The sequence below is a fragment of the Coturnix japonica genome, chromosome 25, assembly GCF_001577835.2.
Source record: "Coturnix japonica isolate 7356 chromosome 25, Coturnix japonica 2.1, whole genome shotgun sequence".
Classification (NCBI taxonomy): Eukaryota; Metazoa; Chordata; class Aves; order Galliformes; family Phasianidae; genus Coturnix; species Coturnix japonica.
In genome coordinates this window covers 675,528-693,053 of record NC_029540.1, presented here as the reverse complement: position 1 = coordinate 693,053, position 17,526 = coordinate 675,528, and the positions used below count along the sequence as shown (strand labels likewise).

The window sequence follows — 17,526 nt, the reverse complement described above, 5'->3', positions numbered from 1 at the left end:
CTGGGCTGGGGACAGCATCCCCCTCACCTACACCTTGGCTTTGCACATCCTCACTCTTTTCCTAACCCAAACCCACCACCAACCTATACCTCACCCAATGCCATAGAGTAGGGACAAGCCTTCCCCATACAACCACACCCCCTCTGTTCCTCTTCCCCTGCTCCAAAAAGCCCTTCTATCTCCCCAAAGCACCTCCCTCCCCCAGGCACCCAGCAGACACTCCATGGGGCAGCCAGCTGGCAGCGCAGCAGAGAAATGGACAATTTTATTACTGACCAGGATCACTGCAGATTGGGAGAGCACGCGGGGCATCCACCCAGCCAGGTGCTGGGATGGGAAGGGATGGAACAGCCATGACACTGAGCAGCCAAGTGCCACCCATGGGGCTGGGGGTCCTGGTTGTGTCTCTCCAGGGGCAAATCCACAGTGGGGGAAATGCCACAGCTACAGCCCCCTATGGAAGCAGCTCCAGCCCTACAGCCCCCCCCAGGGGTCTTGCTGTGACAGATGGTTTAAGCCCTCTCCAGCATCAGGGCATCAGTCCAGGGTTGGGGGGACAGAGGGAGCAGTGCTAGAGCACTCCAGCCAGCCTGGGGGTGATGGGGTTCCCTCTCAGCCCAGGATATCCAGGTAGATAGGAGGGGTCTTAACCAGGGCCTGCAGGCGGCTGTGGATGTCCTGGATGCGCTGACGCTGCTGTGGCTCCCGTTGCCAGCAGCTCTGCATGATATCATACACTTCAGAGGGACACGTGCGGGGCCGCTCCAGCTCCCGGCCCTGCGTGATGCACTCGATGGCCTATGGGAACAGGGGGATATGGAGCACACAGCAAGCACCCAGACCCCACAAAGCAAGGGGGTTCCTTGCTTCCCCCCATCCCACGTGTGGACATGGTGCCAAGCCCGGCTTCACACTCAGCCCCATGTGAGACCCCATGTTGAGCCCACCTCGGTGTTGGAGAGTTGGTACCAGGGCTGCTTCCCATAGGTGAAGATCTCCCACAGCACCACACCGAAGCTCCAGATGTCACTCTCAGTGGTGAACTTGCGGTACAAGATGCTCTCAGGGGGCATCCAGCGGATGGGCAGCATGGTGTGACCCCCAACCTGCAAAGCAGAACCATCAGTGTGTATCCCCCCCCGCAACCCCCCAACCCTTCCCCTCCCTGCTGAGTGCTCAGCAGCGCCATTAAATATGGATGGGGTTGGGGAAAGGGGCAGTAGATGAGATGGAAATTAGAGGTAGGGAGGGTGTGGAACTCACCCGGTAGTAGTCGGTGCTGTAGATATCACGGGACATACCAAAGTCCCCAATTTTAACCACCAGGTCGTGGCCCACCAGGCAGTTACGGGTGGCCAGGTCACGGTGCACGAAGTGCAGGGATGCCAGGTAGACCATACCTGAAGCGATCTGCGTTGCAATCTGCAGCATGTGGCTCAGTGTCAGCTGCCCGCAGGGCTGCCCCTGCCCTTGGTCCAGGATCTTTGCATCTGGTCCATGGGATCTAGCAGGGCAGAGGGTGATCAGTGTGTGCATGTATGCAGGGGAAAGGTGTGCAGGTGTGTGCATTTGTGCCTGGAAGTGCTGTGTGTGTGTTTGCACATGTGCTGGGAAATGCTGTGCTTGCGTGCAGGGAAAGTACATGCATGTATGTATGCAGCCATGCAAGGTGTGTGCATGCATGGTGGGGAAGGGAGTGCATGTGTGTGTGCATGCCTGCAGGAAGGCATATGTGTGTATGCACACGTGTGTAAGCCCAGGACAGAGAGGGCTGTGTGTAAGTGTGCAACCATGCCAAGGAAAGCTGTGCATGTGTGTGCATGCATGCTAAAGAACATACAGATCAACCTGCGTATGCATGCATGCAGGAGAAGCCAGGCATATGAGTGCACACATGCATGCATACGGTGCTAGTGCACACACGAGAGCACCCACAGCAAGGAATCCCATGCATGCACACATCAGGAATGCTGTTCACACATCGGCAGCACTGAGCTGTGCATCATTGGGTGCCAGGAGGTGTGAAAGCAGCAGGCGTGCATAGAGCAAGGGTGAGAGCAGGCCGGGGGCTGCACATTGCTTTGATGCCCAGTGCTGCTGACAGCCGGGCTGGGGAGGCTGGACCGGGAGCAGGGGGCTCTGCTCGGCAGAACCATTAATGCCAAGTCCCATAACAATAATCATAAAAGCCACGTCTCAGAGCTCATCGCGTGGCCACTAAAGCGATGCCTCTGGCAGCCCCCCCGTCTATCAGCAATACCTGGGGGGCCAATCGAAAAGTCTCTGCTTATTCCAGCTGATGGCCAATCTCTCTCTATTTAAGCCTCTCAGACAGCTAATCTAATCAATATTGCAAGGAGGGCTGCATTAGCAGCGAGCGCAGAGCGGCTGTCTGAGCCGCGTTGATGGAGAGGGGAGGGGGCGAGGGGCCGGACCCACCTGAGGAAGTGGTTGAGGTCTCCATGCTTCATGTACTCAAAGACCATGATGAGTGGGTCACCCTCGCCACACACACCATAGAACTTGACGATGTGCTCATGCTGCAGGTTGGTCAGCAGCTCTGCCTCCCGCTGGAAGTCCAGCCGTGCGCTCTCGGTCACCTCCTTTAACGCCTGCAGGCACAAGGCGTTAACATGGCACTGACCAGCCCAGGACCCTCATCCCCCCCAACCCCTTCACCTTCACAGCCACCAATGTCTTCTCCTGCTCTGGAAGGAGGTGGGAACACTCAGCCAGAAAGACTTTCCCAAAGGCTCCCTCGCCCAGCTCCCACTTGAGCACAATGTCACGGCGCTGTACGTGGTGCACACCTGGGGGACCCACATCCATCAGCCCAGAGCCCCCACCGCAGGAGGACAATGGGGAGCAGTGGGGGATGCTGAGGCAGATGCATCCCCAGCCTTACAGGCATTGCAGAAGTACTGTGGGTTCTCAATGAAGTTGCTTTTCAGCCCGTCCAGCTTGCTCTCTGTGGAGGACACGGGGCTGCTGCCCAGGTTCATGAAGTGCAATGACATGGCCAGGTCATCCTCCTGGGCCAGCACGGCTGAGCCTGCAGGGACAGGGGCACATGAATAGGGCCATCACAGAGGGGTGAGGGGTGCTTTGTGCAGCAGTGCCAGGTGCTGCCGAGCATCCCCCCCCCCTCCAGCCCCAGGGGAAGTCAGTGCGATCAAACCCATTTGCAGGCTGAATCCATTCCAGGAGTGAATTAGCAGCTGCTGCCCGCACTGCTTGGCCCCGGAGGAGCCCCATTGCCACCCAGTGCCCAAGGGGGTGCCAGGCAATGGGGACCCATGAGGACCATTGCCCCATGGCTGTGCCCCTACCCGGTGCAGGAAGAGGGGACTCACGGTTAATGCCGAACTTGGAGCGACGCCCGCACTTGTTGAGCGCAATGAGCATGACAGAGAGGAAGAGGGAGGCAAAAACAGCCAAAGCCACAGCCACGGAGACCTGGGGACAAAGGGAATGGTGAGTATGGGGCTGGGGTCCTGCTGCAAAGCCAAGGACAGCACCCTTCTCCAAGCCCTGGAGGTGATTGCAATTCTACTGGGGAAACTGAGGCACAGCGGAGGGCAGGAGGCTGCCTATACCCCATCCCATCCCACCTTGCCTTGCCTCTGGTTTGCTTTCACTTTAAGGACTGCTTTGCTTTCCCACAGGTGTCCTCATGCCCCTTACCCCAAATCACAGGGCACCCCATCCCAGTCAAGTCCTCACCCCAAATGTGTGCTCATCCGCTGTCTCCATAGGGCCCTCCAAAGAGCTGTTCCTGGTACCTGTGTGGGGAGAGGGCACAGGGTGAGCGTGAAGTGGGGGCACATCCTCACTCCTGCACAATCACTGCAGCCTCATCATTGGGCATCACCACAGCTGGGGGTTAATAGCAGGGGTAGCAGCATGCCCCAGCACTCACCCAGTGGAGATATAGACACTGTGCAGCATGGAAAAAGGAAAGAGCACACATTAACCACCTCCCCCCCATAAGAGAGTCCCATGTTTCCTTCCCAATCCTTGGGGAAACTGAGGCACGGGAGGGGGACAGAACCCCTTGGCAAGGTGGGAATAGAAGTTTCGGTGCCTCCTGTGTCAGGATTAGGGCAGCACATCTCCTTCAGCCCCACTGTGACCCACCGGGGATGGGCTCCTCAGGGCTGAAGCTGAAGGGGTTATCCATGAAGCGGCCCTGGATGCTGCGGGTGGCTCTGCCCAGGGGGTTCTGCACCACGAGGGTGTAGTTGCCGTTGTTGACATGTGTGGGGCGGTTGAGCTGGAGGCAGCCGTGCAGCGTGGTGGAGTTGGGCTCATACTCCACAATCCGCGTATGGATGTAGGGCCCCTCAAGCAGAAACGTGCCATTGAAGAGCCAAAAGATGCTGGGTGCTGGGTTGCTGTCCACTGAGAAGGGGATGCACCAGAAGTGCTGAGCGATGGCCTCGTGCAGGAGCAGAATCACCGGTGGGACTGTGGGGACAGAGCTGCCTGTGTCCCCAAACATGCGTCCCCAAATGTGGGACCCCCAAAGCTGACCCTCATACCACCCCTGGCCCCCCAATCCTCCCTCTCTCTCCCCATCCCCTGGGTTGCTTACAGGTGACATTCAGTATCACGCTGTCCTCTGCCAGCCCCGCTGCATTCTCTGCCCGGCATGTGAGGTCCTTGTGGTTCAGGCTAGATGAGATGTTGTTGATCTCCAGGACAAGCTCCCACTCTGAGAGCTGCAGGGAGCACCGGGATGGGGTGAGCACATCCTGCACTGTGGGGGATGTCACAGGGGGTTGGTGCTCATGGAAGATCCCCACCATGCCCCAAGCCTTGCCTTGGTGATGGATGGCTCTGATCCCACATCAGGGAGCACCCACTCCCCGGTGGCTGATGGCTCGCCCCAGATGTGGCAGGTCAGGTTGATGCTGTCCCCTTGACGCAGCACCACATCGGGGTGCTCAATGTGGGCGGTGGGAGGCTCTGCTGAGGAGAGACAAGCTGTCCTCACACTGTCCCTGCCCTCAATGGGCTCAGGGTTGGGACCCGGTTGTATTTAGATCCCCCTGTGCCACCTACCACAGCCAAGCAGGGGATGGCTGCCCAGGGCCACAAGTGTGCTTCCCTCCCAGCAAACCAGAGTCTGGTTGCCCAGCTCAGCACGGCTCCCGTTCTGCCACAGCTGCAGCCAGCGGATCCCACAGGAGCAATTGAAGGGGTTTCCCTCAAGGATGCTGAGATGGGGAGAGGACATGAGCTGCACGTAGTTCATCTCCAGCTGCATCAACCCCATAGTGAACAGAGAGGGTGGCTACACCCAGGACTGCACGCTGCGCAGATGCCGCACTGGGTGTGTTGTGCTGTCCCCATCCCTGTCCCTCTTCCCATCCCTGTTGTGAACACACTGGGCTGTCAGAGCTGCAGATCTGCAGCTGGGTCTCCCACAGCCACTGCTGCATCCCCAGCCCTATCCCTGCTCCCACATCCCCCAGAGCCACATCCCCAGCCATACCCCATGCTCTATCCCCTCCCCATGGCACTCACAGCTCCTGCAGGGGCAGATGCTGGAAGGTTTTCCAGGAGAGACTGGTCAACGCATTGAAGGAGAGATTCCTGCGAGCACAGACCCCCATCAGCCTCCCTTCCCCAAGTCCCCTCATCCTGCATCATCCTCACACACAGGGGTCTGTCACACGCTGGGGACAGAGCTGTCACACCATGACCAAGCAGAAGCACATACAATAGGTTGGCTGCCAACTCAGCCTTTGGATACCCCTTTCAGGGCCCTCCATGATCCCTGTGGTAGGTTCCCCCCCCCCACTTTCCAGCATCCCCTCCTGCATGGGGGGCTGCACTACACAGAGCTCCCATGGGGGCTCCAGCCTCAATCAATGGTTTCACATTCAGCAGCACAGCCCCACGCGGTCCCTCTGGATCGAGTTTTGCTGCTGGGCAGTGGGACAGCATCGATCCTCCCTGAGTGCAGGGACAAAGCCACCCTGTGCAGGGATGAGTGCCCTGAGGGGGTTGATATGCATAAGGATGGGGACCTGAGCCCTAGAAGGGGGGTACTTACACATGGCTCAGCCTGTGGGTGTCCTGGAAAGCATCGTCAGATATGTACTGCAGCCCCGAGTTGGAGATGGTGCTGGGGGAAGCAAGGGCTAAGCACACACAGTAGGAACCCTGTCCCCATCCTCCCCATCCCACCCCAGAGGGCTCACAGGTGCCTGAGGTCTGACAGCATCCTGGTGTCATCCCGAGTCAGAGATGTCAGCAGCTGTTGGTTCTCAATGATGCTGGAAGGCAACAGTGCAGCAGGCAGGGGTCAGGCCCCCATTGTGGGATCACCATTGTCAGAACAGGGGGATCAGCTCTAGGATGGGGATGGGGACAGAGGTATCCCCACCTCTCCCTACACCCACGGTGCCTCATGACGTGATGGTGGTGCTGAGAAGCAGCTTGTTCCCCCACTGCTCCTTTTCCTAAGGAAAACCCCTTTGGGAGCCAGTGTGGGGTTTTCCACCCACCCCACCCCCAAGCCATGATGGGGACGAGGGAGACACAACAGAGGGATGGCTGGTGGTCTCTTAGGGGATCACCATCCACCCCACCCTATCAGTCAGTGAACAAAGAGCTGGCAGCGCTCACAGCATCTCCCAGCACGTGGAGAAACTGAGGCAGGGATGTTTGCAGCAGCCGCCCCAGCAATGCAGCAGTGCAGCAGGGTGAGGACCCAGGAGCCCAGGCAACTAAACTGTCACCACACACCCTTTCTCCCTCCTTATCCCAGCACATAGCAGGGGGTGAATGGAAAACAGATGCCCCAAGCCAGGCAGTATGGGTTCCCAAACCCCTCCTGAACCCCAGATGAATGCCAGCATGATTGTGCTCTCCCCATGCTGGGGAATCATCTTTCTTGGATCCAGAGGGATAGGGGCTCAATTCCCACTCAGCTTCCCAACCCACAAGCCTTGGGCAGCAGGACAGCATCATCATGGTGGGGACAAAGAGTCTCCTGCACCCCATCACCGCCCACCTCCGCATGGGCACTCCCCATCCATGCATCCTGCTGGCATCCCCAGCCCTACTGGCATCCCATGGGAGGGGGCAAAGAACTGTCCTGAGTCCCTCCCTCACTCCCTGTGAGTCCATAGAAGGGATTCCCCCCACCTTTGCACCCCAAAAAAACCCCTCCAGGCAGTCCCCAGCCCCATCAGTGACCCAGCACTATCCCAGTGCCACCACTATGGCCCCACCGCCCTCACTCATCATTGTGTCCTGACCCAAATGCCCTGATCCCCACTGCCATCCTCTTCCTCACCTCCATCCTCATCAGCCTGTCCTGGCCTCACTACCCCATCCTGTCCTTATCCCCTTCCTCATCCTCATCCCCAGTCCCCATCTCCATCACTAAACCCCCTCCCTCATCCCAATCCCTGCTCCCTCTCCTCACCCATCCCCAGGTCCCCATCTCATCTCCCATCCCCACTCACACATCGATGGGGCGATAGGAGGTGCCCAGCAGCAGGACGTTGAGGCTGCTCACGGTGAGGGGCTCCCGGCATCGAAGTGTGCGGGGTGCGGGACAGCGGCAGTTTGCGGGGCAGGCTGGAGGAGCGGCGGATCCCGGAGGCAGCAGCAGCGCAGCCAGGCACAACCGAAGCCAGGCGGGCAGCATCGCGACCCGGGGCCGCTCCGGGACCGCCGCCCTCGCACTTCACCGCCGTACCGGAGCCCACGAGCTCTGTACCGGCGGGTTAAAAGCGGCGCCCGGTCCGGCCTCCTGGGGAGGGGCCAGCGGCTCCCCCCGCCCCGACCCTGCCCGCAGCCCCGCACCGCACGGTGGTACCGGGAGGGTTCGGGATGGGAGCTCGGACCGCAGGTGGGGCGGTAGAATAGGGATTCTACCCTCACTCTGCCTTCACCCTGTATTCAATGTTCTCGCTCTGCACCTTGCCCACACTCTGCTCTCGCTGTGCCCGCAATGCCCGCACCATCCGCTCCCGTGCCCCCGTTTGTAAGTGGCGGAGGGCACCTCCCACTGCCCCTCCCTGCACTCAGGGCCATCAGGAGCACCCCCTCCCCCAGCTCTCCCATCGATCTCCCAAAATGTCCCAGCTCTGAGCCTCCCTCAAGCCCCCAGTTACATCGGGGTGCAGAACTGGGAAGGTTGGTGGCACAGTGGCCTTGTTGTCTCACCTTCTTGGGACCCTCTCTGTGAGAGGAGAGCAGAGTGGATCCCTATCTGCCCCCATCGCCCCAGTCCCACTCCCTGCGTTCTAGCAGCAGAACTCACTTGTGCTCTGAGTTTGGCACGTTCTCAGCCTGAATCCCACCCCCAGTGCTCAGCCCTGAGCAACAAGGGACTGGGATTGCGACAATAGGGACCTGCGAGACCCCCCCCCCCTTTCCCCTACAGACATCCCGGGTCTGAGTTCAGCCACCGCCTCGCGAATTCCTCTGCTTTGACGTTTTTTTCCCCAGAAACGCCTCCGGCTCAGGCACCGCAGGGCAAAGCCGCAGCGGGATGCGCAGGAAGCAGATGGGACCGGCGGACGGCAGTGGAAAGCCCCGAGCATCGTTCCCCCCCCCAACCCCCCACCACCCCCGTGCCCCCACAGAGCAAGCACCGCCCGACCGAGCTCCGTCCTGCTTTATTCTCCCTTCTCCCCCGGGGCAGACAGCAGAACCTGAGCGGCCCCGACGCGGTGCCCCGCAGTAAGGACTGTAGGGAACCTACAGGGCAGCGCCGTGCCTCAGTTTCCCCACCTGCAAAACGGAGTGTCCCATGGGGCAGCTCCCTCCCTCCCCCCCCTTTGCTACCCTCTCCCCATCGCAAGGAGTTGGTATTGCAGTGGCTGCCCCCAGAGCACACCCCTTTCCCTTAAAAGCAATAAATAACGCGAAAGGCCCCTCGATGGGGCGGGGGGATGAGTCCTCAGCGGGTGGGTGGGCTGCAGCCCCCGCTCACAGGCAGCTCGTCCCGTTGGGGAGCCGACCTCGGCTCTTGCGGGTGGGTAAAGGGGGTGCGGGCGGCTCGTCCTCCTCGGGGAGCGGCTCCGTTTCGGCGTCCGAGGGCTCGTTGGAGCCGCTCCGCCTGTTCTCGGGGCTGTAGAAGAAGGAGAGGGTGCGGAAAGCGGGTGCCATGTGCTCCTTGATGCTCTCTAGGAGCTGAACGAAGGAAGGGCGCTGACGAGGGTTCTGCTGCCAGCACAGACACATCAGTTCATGGCTGCGAGACAAAGAGTGCACAGTGGGTATGGGGGTCTCCAGTTCCCCCCCTTGGCCAGCTCAAGGGCAGCCAGCTCACTGGGGTTCCGTGCAGACCAGAGGCCACAGTGGAGCTTATTGCCCACCCCAAGCAGTTCTGATAAGAGATCCCCCCCCACTCACAGCTGATCAGGGCAGTTCTCTGGCCGCTCCAGGACGCCGTTGTCCATGACATAGTGCAGGACCTGCTCGTTGGACATACCCTGGTAGGGCTGCTCAGCCAGCGTGGTGATCTCCCACAGCACCACCCCAAAGGACCTGCAGCACACAGAGGTCAGCCCGGGGTGGGTGGTGGCTCACCTACGTGGCTCCCTCCAGCCCCATCACCCACCAGACATCAGACTGAGTGTTGAAGATGCCATCCTTGAGGGCCTCGGGGGACATCCAGCGGACAGGGAGAAGCCCCTTGCCCCCTTTGCGATAATAATCTGTTTCATAGATGTCCCGCGTCATGCCAAAATCTGGTGGAGGAAGAAGAAGGAAAAGGAGGAAAAAGAATAAGAGAAGACAAGGAAAAGGAGGAAGATAAGGGGCCGTGAGCACTGGGATGTGGGGACTCATCCCATGCCCACCCATCTGTGGCTGCCCACCTCCAATCTTGACGGTGAAGTCCTCTGACACCATGCAGTTGCGCGCGGCGAGGTCGCGGTGCACAAACTTCTTGGCATTGAGGTAGGCCATGCCATCAGCGATCTCACCTGCCATCTGGATCATGTCCTTGAGCGAGGGTGGAGGCAGCCCAGGGTTGTTCTGCACCATGCACAGAGAGAGGAGGCTTTGGGGGGACGTCCTCAGGGACGGGGTCTGTGCCCCCTCCTCTGTAGGGCACCATGGTGCCTGGGCAGCCCCTCACCTCGGCGTCGGGTCTAAGAGAGCGCAGATAGCTCTTCAGGTCCCCACGTGTCATCAGCTCCATGATGACCAAGGCTGGCTGGCCCTGAGACACAACACCAAGCAGACGGACCTGGGGAGAGAATGGAAACAGCACGTGGGCAGCCACAGCCCCATGTCCCTGGGGGTGTCCCCATGCTGCCACCTACCACGTGATGGCACTTGAAGGCTTTCATGACAGAGGCCTCCTTGAGGAACTCGATGCGCTCCCGCATGGTTGCCAGCTCATTGACTGTCTTCAGGGCCACCTTGGTCTCCTCACCCTCGGCCACCAGCCCCACCGCCAGCCCCTCATACACCATCCCAAAGGAGCCTTGCCCCAGCTCCCGGATCACCGTGATCTTCTCCCGTGATACTTCCCATTCATCAGGGATGTACACTGCAGGGGGGTCACCATCATTAATGTCACCATCACCATCACCAAGCAGAGGAATGGGGCAGCAGACCCTAGGGGGACATCCCCACATACTGTCTGAGGCACTGAAGTACTCAGGGTTGACAGAGGCGTACAGTGTCCCACTGGGGTATCCATCATTGCTCCTGGGAAGATGGAGAGGTGGGCACGGCACAGAAGACAAGGGACAAAGGACAGGGGGACAAGAGACAGGGATGTGGAGCCACCTCCCCACCTCTGGCTCAACTGAGTGCAGCCCCAGGGTTCAGAGGGATCACTACCTCTTTTTATTGTAGAAGAAGACAAAGACGGCGAGGCAAGAGATGAGCACCATGAGGACCACAGGCGTCACAGTGAGCAGGATGTAGAAGCTGCCGGACTCCTCCTCAGCTGCCAGGAGTGTGTCCGTGGGTGGGGGGGAGCAGGGTGTTGTGGGACCATTTGTAGCAGAGACAGGGAGCCCACTGCTCCCCAGGGCAGCAGCATTCTGTGCTCTATGCTGCTCCCCTTCTGGTGTCCAGGTCCAGGAGCACTCCCTGATCCCACCAGTGCTCCCCAATATCCCAGTGCCTCATCCAGCAGCACCCTGCCTCCCAGCTCCCAGCCCAGCAGCCCCCCATTTCCCACTGGCATCCTCCTTGCCCCCATCATCAGGTACCTGGTCCAAGGATGTAGAACTTGACGAGTCCCGTCCAGGAGCCATTGCCAGCCAGTGATGTGGCACGGACCTTAGCTGAGTAATTGCCCGGCTGCAACAGGGCCAGATGCACACCTCCATACTTAGCATAGCGGTGTCGGGAGACGCAGACAACAGTGGTCACCTCCTGGGGATGAAGGGATGGTGGCAGTGGGGACATCCCAGTCATGGGGAGGGGGTTGCTAAGTCAGGTCCTCACCTCACTCTCACGGCTGTACTTGATCTCATACTTAAGGATGAGACCATTGGGGTTGTGGGGCTCCTGCCAGCGGAGCAGCACGCTGTTCTTGCTGGCTGGCTCCCAGGTCACGTTACCAGGAATGTTGTCAGCTTGTACTGGAATGGGACATAGATGGGATCAGGATGAGAGGTGATGGCCTCACATCGCACCAGTGGAGGTTCAGATCAGATGCTAGGATCAAATTGTTCTCAGAAAGAGCGATAAGGCATTGGAACAGATTGCCCAGGGAAGGGGGTGGAGAAAGGTGTAGATGTGGCACTAAAGGATGTGGTTAGCAGGCACGGTTGTGATGTATTGATGGCAGGCATTGATCTCAGCACTGTTTTCCAACCTTAAAGATATTGTGATTCTACCAGCCCAGTGCTGATCCCCTCCCAAAAGCACCAGCACCCTTCAGCCCTTGGACGTACACTCAGGCATGGTCCTGGCAAAGACAAAAGTGGCTGCACTGCAGCCCACGGTGTGAGCAGCGTGGTTGCATGCATGGATGTCGATGCGGTACTCCGTGAAGTGCCGCAGCCGCGACAGCACCGCGCGGTCCCGCACCACTTTGTCCTCAAAGATCTGGAAGTCAGGTTTGGGTTCAGCTCTGGTGTGGCTCAGGGGTGGTGGCTCCACTGAGGAGGTATTGGTGGGGGATGTGACGGCCATCAGGTCCCTGCGGCGCTTTGGGGTCCTGCGGGGATAGGAAGAGGTTTGGGGTCAGGGAGTGTGGGGTTTTCACATGCAATGGGACAGGGGAGAGCCTTAGGGTTTTGGGGTTGTTTCCAGCTCACCGCTGTGGGTACTTGTTGATGGATGTCACCTTCCAAGGTGGCCTGAGACAGTGGGAAATGGGTTAAAGAAGCCAAGGAACCCCCCCGCTCCCTGTGGCAGAGCAATGCTTGGCAACCCCTTGACCCTGGTACCCCAAAAAGCGCCGGCACCTGGGGATGATGATGGAGTTATGGAGGAAGTTCTCAAACTTCTTCTGGAAAGACTCGGCCTCTCCATCCATGCGGAGCTGCCCATCAGCAGGGCGGCAAGGACAGCAGCGCTCCTCTGCATCCTGCTCCACTTCAGGGCCATCCCCATCGCTGAAGCGCGTGTCTGCACTGCTGGTGGGCAGCTTCAGGCCTGGAGGTGGGGATGAGCAGTGCTGCATCTCCATCTCTATCCCCATCCCAGTGCATCACAGGGACCTGGAGATGTCTCCATCCCAGCACAATCCCTGGTAGCTCTCCTGCACCTTTGTGGCAATAGTCGTTGACATAGAGCTCCATGTCCTCAGCCAACTGCTGCCACAGCACCAGGTAGTAGGTGATGTTGCCATTGCGCTGCGTAGGTGGCTTCCAGCGCACCACGATATGGGACGAGGAGTTGGACATGGAGATGACATCCCGAGGCACTGTTGGGGCTGGGTGGGCATGGGGACATCAGCCACAAACTGAGGCCATTGTGGGCCCCCCAACCCTCCCCCCTCAGCACCCCATACCTGCCGGCATGGTGCGGATGTAGACCACCTCACTCTGTGCCCCATAGTTGCGCCCTTCCTCGGCGGTGGTGAGGGTGATGGCACGGACAAAGATGGCATATTGAGTCCATGGCCGCAGGTTGAGCAGGGCAACACCTGGCTCCTGCTCACTGCTGAGTGGCAGCTCCACATCCAGCACGTTCCAGCTCTGTGCCCCACAGGCATCTTGCCCCACATACTCCGATACGTTCTGGAAAGGTCTGACAACCACCCAGCCAACAGGTATCAGTGGTGGGTACCAGCAGACCCCAAGCCTCACCACCCCCTGGGGTCCAGCAGCCCCAGACATGCCACATGAGGATGCTGCAGGCTGGGGAACACAAGGATCACTTACGACTCCTTGTAGTAGACAATGAAGCTGAGGAGGTCTCGGTACTCAGGGGGCCGGTACCGCTCCCATTTGAGGAAGATACGATCGGACTCGGTGATGTTGGAGGTGAAGCGCAGGGTTTGGGTTTTGCCTGTGGAGGGGTGCAAAGGGCTCAGAGTCACGGTGCCACTGGGTCCCCCCATCCCCATCCCCACACTCACAGGATGCCCGGTCCCCGTTGGTGCGTGGGTTGATCTCTGCCTTGTTCTGCCTCCCCTTGGTGCCCGTCACCTCCTCCATGTGGTAGATCTCAGCCAGGCAAAGCTTGGGGTTGAAGGCGAAATACATCTTGCCCACAGGGATAGAGAGGACGTGGTGACTCCAGTCCCACAACTGCTGCAGGTTCTGATTGTCCAGGACGTACAAGGTGTAATTCCTAAGGAAGAGGTAGATGGAGGTGATGGGCACAGGAACCCCACACCCAGGTGTACTCAACAGGTTCCATCCTCACCCATCCACCATGGAGTCCCCACGGATCAGCTTGAGGTTCTTGAAGAAGGATAAGGAGACCAGGGCGAAGGAGTGCTTGATCTTCAGGAAGCCCGTGATGGTCTCGATGAGGCCCAAGCTGCTCTGAAGTTCTGAGGCCAGATTATCTGTGGACATCCCATGGCCATGAGCATGGTGCAGTGATGGAGCTGGCACTTGGGACCCTCACTCCCCAATGACCCCCACCCATTAATTCTTCCTCCAAGGGAAATTCCCCCCTTTGCCCCATGGCACTCACAGCCCCTGCGGATGTTGAGGATGAGGTTGCCCTCCACCAGAGTACAGCCTGCCAGCTCCTGTGCCGCCCGTGTCGAGTCCACTGTCTTGGTGCCAACCTTACACGCTTTGGGGCACAACCCCTCACACTTGTGGCAGAAGATGCTGCAAGGACAGGGACTGGGATGTAAACCAGGCATGGAACCCCCTCCCTCCACTGCCAGCATCCTAGGGTGGTGGTCCCTACCTGCTTTCATTCCTGGTGTAGCCAGGGGGGCACTCAGAGAGGCACTGCTGCTGGTGGATGACGAACTTGGAGGCGTCGCGTGGGTTGTCGGAGACCTTGCGCAGGCTGGCACAGTACTCAGCCGTGACACAGCGCCAGCCCTCATACTCGTAGGTGCGGGGTGGGCAGGAGGGCAGGCAGTGCCCATTGAAGTGGAAGTGACGGCAGGCCACGCAGGAGCGGCTGTCACGGGGTCGTCCACAGCCCCCCAGGCACTCAGCATGGCAGCATTCACCCGATGCCGTGCACGCCGAGCCCGCACCGCATGGGCACACTGCAGGGAGGTGATGTTGGAGGTAGGAAAAGGGGATTGCAGGACTTGGGTGGGTAGGGGGGGCTGGTGGTGGACTGCTGGTGGGGGAGGCAAGGAAAGAAAGTGGGGGAATGGAGGGGTAGATGAAGGGATGAATGGATGAAGAGATGGATGGGTGGGTGGACAGATGGATGGACACAGGGATGGGTGGATGGAGGGATGGGTGGGTAGAAGGGTGGATGGAGGGAGGGTTGGTTGGATGGCTATATGGACAGAGATGGATGGACAGATCTGCATGGACAGTCAGGATAGATGGACAGATGGACAGGTGAGGCTCACCCCAGGCCAAGCCCCAGCCACCCAGCGGAGCCACGTGTTGCAGCCAGTGCTGGGGCAGTGGCTGAGGTTACAGCCCAGATAAGGATCTGTGTTTATAGTATATATTTCATTACCAGGTCTCCTGTTTACTGCAAACGAGCCCGGCAGGGGCGTGTATTTACCTCACCGCTGGGAAAACATGGCAGCTGAGAGCTGGCCTCTCCTCCAGAGAATGATACAGCTCGGATCCAATTACTCCACTGCAACTCGCTCCCACGCAGGGACAGATGTGCACCCAGTTCAGCCCTCCCCACTGCCTTCCAGTGCTTTCCAGTGCTCCCCATTAGCTCCCAGCACTGGGATGAGCATCCCCACATCACCTCACCCACCTTTCTGGCAGTAGCTGGAGGTCCAGCAGCGATAATCCAGCTGCCCATTGACCACAGTCTGCGCACACGGTTTCTCCACATCCAGGATACCTGGGCAGACGTCGGCGCACTCCTCAGCCAGCTTGTTACCCACGATGTAGCTGTTATCCACGGCATCAGGCAGCAGCAGCCCCCAGTCGATGGTGGAGAGGTGGCAGAGCTCCTGGTTGCGTTCAATGCGCACCGAGCCGCGCAGCACGTGGCTCAAGCTGTGCAGCCCTATCTCCCTTAAGTGAGGCATCTCAAAGATGACCAAGGCATAGTTAAAGAAGAGATTGGTGCCACGGATGACCGAGAGATTGGGGAAGAGGTCCCTTAAGCTCTCCAACCCATAGACACGGAAGAGCAACAGGTACTCCGTGATCATCAGCAGGCGGGGGAAGCTGAGCCCGCGGAAATCATCGACGCCCGTGGTGAACATCAGCAGGATCTGCAGGTTGCCCTCTATGATGGAGCAGTTCTCCAGCTTCTGCAGCTGCGACACGTCGTTGCGGATGTCCATGCTGCTGCAGACTGGGGTGGCAAGAAGGAGCACGGGGGCAATGGGATAGCCCAGAGCATCACCCCAACACATAGGTCATCCTCCCCACCCCCAGATAGGGCCACAGCGACGCGTGGCAGGGGTTAATGTCCTGCTCTGCCTGTCAGCTGCCTGTGGTTGCTGTGGGCAGCTGGGGCAGATGAGAGCAGCTGTGACAGGCAGCCAGCACACCACAGCTCCTAAGGGGACAGCACAGCTGCTGTGATGCTAACGAGGTCTGGCTCTGCTGGAGCTTCCCAGGACTGTTTCATATCCCTTTGCCAACCCCATGGAGGCTGCAGTCCCTGGGGTAACAGCGGTGAGGAGCACACAGCATCCTCCTACCAAGTCGCTCCCATTGACACTATGCAGGGATGGGGCTATGGGGTCACCATCCCAGGGCTTTTCTAACCCAGTGGGGGTGAGCATTGTGAGGGGCCCCATGGGGCTGAGCATCTCCTGCTGTCTCTGCTCCCCTCCAGCAGCATCTCCCAGCCTGAAACCTGACTCCTAGTTATTACAGAGAGAAACTCACTGATACTCAGAGAGGGATTTACTGTAAACACCGACAGCAAAGACAGCCAGCTCGGCGTGTACCCCAAACACCCAAGCAGCACCACAGCATGGAGCTGGAGCACTCAGCAGTGTGCAGAGAGGAGGCAATACATAGAGCCCACCCAGCACCATGGGGTACCCTCGGGACAAGGGGGGGTCTCCATCCCACTGTGGGGCCAAGGATGCAGTATCCACTCTGAGAGTGCAGCCCTGTGCTGCCACAGCTGTGACCTTGGCAAAGTCATAGAGGTCCCTGTGCTGAGTGGGGGAACAGAAGGAGAGAGGGGACCAGGAACAACTTGGTTCTTGTTGTGGGTAGAGAACATTCTGGGGTCCCCTGTGCCCTCATGGGGGCAGAGACAGAGCAAGGAGCATTCCCAGGGCAGTTCTTGGTATGAGTTTGGCTGCTTTATCCTCATTCCCCCTCCACTCCTCCTTGGGGCTATCAATGGGGAAACCGAGGCAGAGAGAAGGACAGATACACAGTGACAAAGCCAGGTATGTGGGTCCCCCTGTCTCCATCCTACAGGCAGTGCTGAGACCCCACCAGTCACATCCCCTTGTCAACCCCTGAGCCAGGACCATCAGAACCCTGTACTTGTCCCTGAGGTCACATCCCCAGCCCAGAAGGGTTAAAGCATCACTTTCCATCACTGCTGAGTGCAGTGGCTCCATGGAACCATTTCCCACATAAGCAAGTGACACCCTGGACCCAGCACAGGGCCCCCATTTCCTCCCCAGCTCCAAACCCCAAAGGTCACAGCCGGGCTGGTGCTGCCAAATGAGGATTGGGACAGTGGGGGGGCATCACATAAAGGGGAAACTGAGGCTCAGCCAAAACCTCCCAAACCTCCCAAACCCACATCCCCCTCACCCTGCTTCCCACCACTTACTTTCAGAGGGGGCCTGCACCGGGGGCAGCAGGAGGGGGTCGATGAGCAGCAGCAAGGCAAGAAGCAGCCGTAGGACCCCCAGTACCCCCATCCCGTGGGGCCACGTCTCACTCCTGCCTGGTGCTGCTGTAGGCAGGCACAAGTCCGGCCCCGTACTATGGGCACTCCTTACCAGCACCGTAGAACGTCGGGAGATGGGTGGCC

General features: G+C 59.2%; 2 protein-coding genes across 2 annotated transcripts; both read right to left on the bottom strand.

Annotated features, from left to right (window-relative positions):
- Window positions 1-251: 251 nt before the first annotated feature.
- NTRK1 (neurotrophic receptor tyrosine kinase 1) lies at window positions 252-7,705 on the bottom strand. The gene is made up of 16 exons (XM_015884364.2): window positions 7,482-7,705; window positions 6,210-6,284; window positions 6,062-6,133; window positions 5,530-5,598; window positions 5,065-5,219; window positions 4,823-4,968; window positions 4,595-4,721; window positions 4,138-4,467; window positions 3,724-3,782; window positions 3,354-3,456; window positions 2,906-3,052; window positions 2,680-2,810; window positions 2,440-2,612; window positions 1,264-1,504; window positions 948-1,106; window positions 252-798 (listed from the first exon to the last, which is right to left on the bottom strand). Exons 1-16 carry the CDS (start codon window positions 7,664-7,666, stop codon window positions 613-615), a joined length of 2,358 nt encoding a protein of 785 aa, XP_015739850.1. The 5' UTR covers window positions 7,667-7,705; the 3' UTR covers window positions 252-612.
- Window positions 7,706-8,631: 926 nt separating this feature from the next.
- INSRR (insulin receptor related receptor) lies at window positions 8,632-17,502 on the bottom strand. The gene is made up of 22 exons (XM_015884415.2): window positions 17,323-17,502; window positions 15,316-15,867; window positions 14,317-14,629; window positions 14,092-14,234; window positions 13,816-13,960; window positions 13,526-13,740; window positions 13,329-13,455; window positions 12,956-13,194; window positions 12,710-12,877; window positions 12,408-12,597; window positions 12,258-12,299; window positions 11,892-12,157; window positions 11,440-11,576; window positions 11,202-11,367; window positions 10,825-10,933; window positions 10,619-10,689; window positions 10,299-10,528; window positions 10,112-10,222; window positions 9,849-10,008; window positions 9,590-9,719; window positions 9,382-9,516; window positions 8,632-9,220 (listed from the first exon to the last, which is right to left on the bottom strand). Exons 1-22 carry the CDS (start codon window positions 17,411-17,413, stop codon window positions 8,956-8,958), a joined length of 4,005 nt encoding a protein of 1,334 aa, XP_015739901.1. The 5' UTR covers window positions 17,414-17,502; the 3' UTR covers window positions 8,632-8,955.
- Between the last annotated feature and the right edge of the window lie 24 nt (window positions 17,503-17,526).